Genomic DNA, 6,001 nt, shown 5'->3' on the forward strand with positions numbered 1-6,001 from the left:
CCGAGCCAATCGCTGCCAGACTTTCTGCCCCTGCCCAATGGGTGGGCAGCGGGCGGGGCGCCGGGCCGGCGCTAAGGTCGCGTTGCTAAGGAAGTGGGAGGTGGAGAGGGGGCGGGGCGAACGAGGAGGCGGGGTGGGCGAGTTCCCTTCCCATTGGCTGCGGGGAGGGAGGTGGGCGTGGCTTCCGGGGCGCGGAAGCGGCGGCGGCGGCCGGGGCGCGGAGCGCGGAGCGCGGCCATGGCCGCCCGCGGGCCGAAGGGAGCCGCGCTGGGGCCGGAGCCGGGACACGCCCGCGGGCCGAAGGGAGCCGCGGTGGAGCCGGGACACGCCCGCGGTGCGCAGGCCGGCGGGACCGGGGACACCAGTGACAGCAGGGACTGGGGGGCCTCTGCGGGCGGAGCGCGCTGGGTACGGGAGGAGCAGCCCTGGGGTATTGGTGGCCCAGCTGGGGTCTGGCAGTCCCTGGAGGACAGGGCAGGGCGCTTCCCTTTTCCCCCTGGAAGTGGCAGCAGCCGCTGCCGCCTCGCCGGGGGCGGGAGGAGGGATCTCGCCCCCCGTAGGGATCAGTTCGGTGCTGGAGAGTGGTGGGAGCTGCGGGGGCCGAAGCTGTGCTGTGCAATACCCCCACTAATGAAATGGCGTGAGGCAATACGTGTAACTGACCGAGAAGTCAAGCTTATACTTGTTTTGCTGTTGCTTATACTTGTTTTGCTATTGCTTATACTCGTTTCGCTATTGCCTTTAAACTCTAGTAACCAGACAAGCTGCTGTAGGTTGTGACTCGGGCAGAATGCAGGGCAGTTGCTTAACACTTGTGCTTTGTTCCAGAAGGCAGTGCAGACACAGGGCCTGCCCAGGGCCAGCCTGTGGTGATCCTCCTGGGCTGGGCCGGCTGCCAGGACAAATACCTGGCCAAGTACAGTGCAATCTACAGCCAGAAGGTGAGTGGCCTGTCTCTATTTTCGTGACACTGTCATACTGTGAAACTGCCTTCTTTTTGCATGTTGGTAGAGTCTCTCTGAAGCCTCTCTTGGTCTCACTCATGGGGCATGAGTGAGAGTTCTCCTGTCACTGACAGCTCCTTGTCTCTCACAGCCCTGGCAGTGTTATCTAACAGCTGCTGATGTCACCATTGTGAGTGCAGCTAAGACAGAAATACTTCCTTGGAGAAACTTTCAGCTGCCGTGTGACTCACTGAAGTATCTTAAGGCTTTTAAAGTTGTGGGATTTTTCAGGGATGACGTGAACTGTGTTAGTTTTCCAAACAGGTAAACATGCAGGGAAAGATTCTGTGTTTACTGCTTGCTGTTAGGCCACAGCACAGATGTGGTGAGGCTGGGGTGGGAACTGACAGAACACATTGGCATGTGTCGTGCCTTTGGCTCTTCCTTCCTATGAAAATGATTCATCTAAATGTTGTAAGACAAATTAATTTTATCCTGTCTGTGAAACAGGCATCCTGTGATAGTCATAGCTGCTCACTAGGAATTCCTCGTGTTTGAACTAGAGAGATCTGTCCTACTGCCAGTTCCCTAAGTTATGATATTTTCCTTTCTAGTACTGTATTTTACTGGAATGACCCCAGCTTGTAGGATGGGGACCCAGTGAGACATTAAATTTTTTTTCTTGGTCAGCATACAGGGAATCTTGGATTTATCCAAATCTGTTCCAGCTATAGGTGGTAAAGTTTGTACATTAACAAGTCTATTGTTAATGTGTAATCCAGGGCAGGGGTCATTAATTGGCTTGATCTAGTGAAGAATTAGTTGTTAAGTGGCTTTAAGAGGCTGCTGAGGAGACGAGGAGCACGTTACAAGGCAGCATGACAACTTCTTGGAAAATACTTTTCTCTCAGAAAGATCACAGAAATGGGAAAGGAGAGGATGGGTTCTCTTAGCTCACTAAGAGGAAGTGGCTGTAACCACAGGAAGAAGTAAGAGAAGGCTTTGATTTGAGAACTTGGTATCCTCTTCTAACTCGTTCACTGTTTAGGGAGCTCTGGGGGGTTGTGTTGGTGATTTTGCTTTGTGTTTGTCAGTGTGTAATGTCAGCGAGCTCAGGTGATAGAAAAGGTCTAAAGCATTTATAAATGTAGTTCCATCTGCTCTATTTTGAAACTCCTCCAAGATCCTGTTTCCAAATCTATACCTAAATGTAAGGACTTAAGCGTGAAGACAGTTGCTCAGGAGTTCTGAGTCCTTAAGCCAGAGCTCTTTGCACAGCTAGAGTGTTTCAGGAAGGTCTACAAAAATCATGTTGGTGTTGGTGGTGAGTCTTAAGAGACAGCTGCAAACAAATGCACCCAAGGAGAGGAGGAATTCCAATTTCTTCTTATATTTGCTTCAGTGTGATGAGCAAGATGTGTGCCAGAGCAGCCTCATCTTACCAAAATGGCTGATGCTGAAGGTCTGAATCAGGGAGATGTTTTTCTTCTCCTGGTGAGGATTAACAGCCATAAAAATAGGTAGCAGTCTCCCCATGGGTTGTGCCAGTTAGCACAAGATTTGAAAGGATCTCAAGCATGACCAAAGCCAGGCCTCTGTCACTGCTGAGGCTTTTTCATAATACTGTGTGCTGCCCTGTGGTCTCTGTTGGAAACGTGTCCCAAATTTTAATTTATTTGTACTGCTGCTTGCCTACTCTGTGTAATTTGCAGCACAGCTTAAATGTGTGTGGGGTCTCTTTCTGTTCTTAGGGGTGCACGGTCATCCGTTACACAGCTCCATGGAGGATGATATTCTTCTCTGAGACCTTTGGCATCAGATCCCTGCAGACGCCAGCCAGGCGACTCCTGGAGCTACTCTTTGACTACAGTGTTGAGAACAGACCGGTTCTTTTCCACGTTTTCAGCAATGGTGGTGTCATGCTGTACCGTTACATCGTCGAGGCGCTCCACACCCACGAGCCGTTCCAGAACCTCAGAGTAGCTGGCACCATTTTCGATAGCGCCCCCGGCAGGAGAAACTTGCGAGGAGCCCTTCGTGCCCTGGCAACTGTGCTGGCCTCCATGAACGTGCTGCTCAAGTATTTCCTGCTGTTCACGTTTGCCAGCGCGGCCGTGGTGCTGCGGATCCTGCTGTACCCCCTGACCCGCTTCATGCACGAGAGCCACTACGACGCCCTGCTGAAAGCGCCCTCGCGCTGGCCCGAGCTCTACCTCTACTCCCAGGCCGATCTCATAATCAAGGCCAGCGAGGTTCAGCTCATGGCCAGTGCCCGGCAGCAGCTCGGTGTTCCTGTCAAAGCTGTGGACTTCTCGGATTCGGCTCACGTCAGCCACATGCGGGTGTACCCCACCTACTACCGCAGCCTCTGCACGACCTTCCTGTCTGACTGTGTCGGGGCCTCACCTCCTTAGTGCTGTAATCACCTGCAGTGTTTGCCTCTGCTTGCTCAGCTCCTATGGGAAATGTCACCCCCTTTGCTTTTGTGTCTTTGAAGCGAGGAAGGTAGAGGCTTCTTGTTTGGTTTGTTTTTTTCTTTCCTGTAACGTCTACAAGCCTGAAAGCCTCCAGCCTGGCCTTTGGACCAGCCACGTTAGAGCAGAAAGTAGATATGGATTAATTTAAAGTTCTGAAGGTGAAATCCTGTCATGGTTCATGTTGATGTGCTTTGCCAAGGTGTCATAGACCAGAATCTCACACCGAGTGTTGTTTCTTTCTTCCTGTCTCTTCTTATTCTCTGCTTTCCATGTTGTCACCTTGTCCCTGATGTCCAACATGCATGTTCTGTTGCTTGTATTAATTTTACAATACAGCTCTTCCATGTCTTTGTTGTTTTGTTATTTTTTTTTTCCTAACAGTTCTTTTATCTTGCAATGAGCGAACAGAGCCAAATCTGCAGGACTCTTTGCTTTCCTCAGTGCATCTCAGTTCTTGTTGTACTCTCCTAACTGGAGATCAGGCCCTGAAACCAAGTGTAAGACCAGGAAAAGGTGTGTGTAGGGCAGTATGACCAGACTGTAATCTGGTTCCATTAAATAGCTGAGATATAACAGTCAAAGCTATCTGATCCTTGGTGGGAGCTCAAATGTTTTTTATAACTTTTGTGTTCTTCATCCCAGAGGTTTAAGCTAGCATTTTTGAATGTGTCTAGTGTTTTGTTTCTCTTCCTTCCAGTCTTTTGTGTTTTCTACTGAGTAGTTTTGCTTTCTTTGAGAGCTACTTATTTGTTAATTGTATGTCTTGAAGCAGCCTATATTTTGCATCTCAATATTCAGGGAAATTTTTGGATTACAGCTGTGCCAGATCCCAGAAACAGAAAGGTGGAATTGCAGAAAACAGAACTGTCTCTTGGAGCTATGCTTCATACTGGGTATTTCTTAAATCACCTCTTGCCTACAAATGACCATGAAATATGTTTTTGTCCATCATGTTCTCTTCAGATGATCAGTCTTTGCAGTCCATACAACATGTACAAGAAATTAATTCCTTCCACCTAGTGAAAAAGTAGCTAATTGCACTGTACTTCATGTTTGGGTTTAGGTTTTATTGTTTATTTGAGGAAGAAGTGGGGATAAAGACAGAGGAGAGCCTGCTGATATGTTTATGCTATGTCACAGTATAGCAAGATAATTAATTACATGGTGAACAGGTCTAGCCAACTGTACATTGCCTGGAAGAAGCTCTGGAGGGCTGTGACATGGGCCTGCTTGAACAAGGAACTGCCCTAGAGAAGTAGGCATTTAGAAAGCAGGAGGAGTTTTGAAAAAAGTTCTGCTAGTGGGTGGCTGTGCTGCTTTTGCCTACTCTTGGGGTGTTGTCATCCACAATTACAAAACTCTTGCTGTTCTGGATTGAAATGCAGAAGGGGAAGTCCTTGGGAAGCACTAAAAATAATTTGGAAATTTAACACAAGAACTGTAACACCTCACAGAAGTGAAAGCACAGGGCGAGTAGCAGTGGTGACCACACAGCTGGTTTGTAGCAGACTTGTGACAATGCTCACTTAGAGCAGAATAACCCCCTGATGGCCATGGTTTTAGAGGGAGAGTTGGGCTGTATATGGGATAAATGTGAATTAACTGAAAATGGTCTGATGACCTGGTTTGTCTTTTATTTTTTAAAAGTGAAAACTGTCTCCAGGCACGGGAGCTTGTTCTCGGGTCCCAGTCTTTTGTAGGTGTGATCCCAGTTCCAGCTCCCACTGTGACAATGGGGTGTGAGGTCTACTCTGTGGTAAGAGCCTTCAGCCTTCCCCTTTTCATGGAGAAATTCTTGTTTCTAGGGTTTGGACCTGGAAAATCCAGGCATGGTCCCCTATCTCCAGAAAGCCCATCAGAGAACTCTCAGCTTTTTAAAGCAGGACCCTGGTTTGTGCTGTTAGTGCTGTAACTCCTGAGCTGTGATGTGTTATCTGCCTTTTCAGACATCTGGGTTGGGGCTTCTCAGCATCCAGCCTGTTTGTGGCCCTGTGAACACTCTTGGAGAACAGAGGTGATAAAAGTTATTTACCAAGCACTTGCCCTCATGCTGGTTTCTACAGGTTCAGTATTTACAGATCAGTTAAACACTCCATAATACACGCCTCTGAATTAATACAATTGTTCCTGGGAATCTGCTGTTCCTGTTTATTGCTGTGGGTGTTGAACTTCTCCTATTTAAGGACTTGGTCTGTTACAGAGCATGGCTGGCAGGAGCTGGAGCTAAACCCTCTGCCCTTGCCTGACAGGATGGTGAGGCTTCCCCTGGGAAAGAACTTCACATCAGCTGCACCTTCCTCACTTTCACCTCCCCACCACGGTGTTGCTGCTTCCCCACTCCCCAGGGCAGCAGGCAGGGAGTGGGTGCTGCCTGCTGGAGCTTTGCAGTCAGAGGTGTCCTGAGCTTTGCCGACAGGAACGTGGTCACAGGCGTTTCCACTGCTGCAAAAGTGACTTGAAATTCAAAGGTGATCTGTGTACACAGCTGTCTGACAGTAGAATGATCTTGGGCAAGCCAGCGATTTACAGCACCAGTCTTGTGAGTGGGTGTTGTTTTCTGAGTCCCAGCAAGTTTTAATT

The 6,001-nt window shown here is 49.0% G+C and overlaps 1 protein-coding gene across 4 annotated transcripts; it reads left to right on the top strand.

Moving 5' to 3' along the window:
* The first annotated feature begins 231 nt into the window (after positions 1-231).
* Positions 232-5,030, top strand: TMEM53 (transmembrane protein 53). 4 transcript variants are annotated; one of them, XM_021530147.2, is made up of 3 exons: positions 232-334; positions 829-941; positions 2,696-5,030. In XM_021530147.2, the coding sequence occupies exons 1-3, from the start codon at positions 238-240 to the stop codon at positions 3,356-3,358; spliced, it is 873 nt and encodes a 290-aa protein (XP_021385822.2). In that variant the 5' UTR covers positions 232-237; the 3' UTR covers positions 3,359-5,030. The 4 variants fall into 4 exon arrangements, with proteins under 4 accessions (XP_021385822.2, XP_021385828.2, XP_021385838.1 ...); XM_021530153.3 differs by having other exon boundaries at positions 233-334; positions 832-941; XM_021530163.2 differs by having other exon boundaries at positions 311-408; positions 832-941.
* The last annotated feature ends 971 nt before the right edge of the window (positions 5,031-6,001 follow it).

The sequence above is a fragment of the Lonchura striata genome, chromosome 9 (genome assembly GCF_046129695.1).
Source record: "Lonchura striata isolate bLonStr1 chromosome 9, bLonStr1.mat, whole genome shotgun sequence".
In the NCBI taxonomy this organism is placed as follows: domain Eukaryota; kingdom Metazoa; phylum Chordata; class Aves; order Passeriformes; family Estrildidae; genus Lonchura; species Lonchura striata.

Coding starts and splice junctions, on each gene's coding strand:
- TMEM53 (XM_021530147.2), top strand. CDS start 238: ATGGCCGCCCGCGGGCCGAAGGGAGCCGCGCTGGGGCCGGAGCCGGGA. Junction 335..828: donor GGAGCCGGGACACGCCCGCG/GTGCGCAGGCCG, acceptor GCTTTGTTCCAG/AAGGCAGTGCAGACACAGGG. Junction 942..2,695: donor GTGCAATCTACAGCCAGAAG/GTGAGTGGCCTG, acceptor TTCTGTTCTTAG/GGGTGCACGGTCATCCGTTA.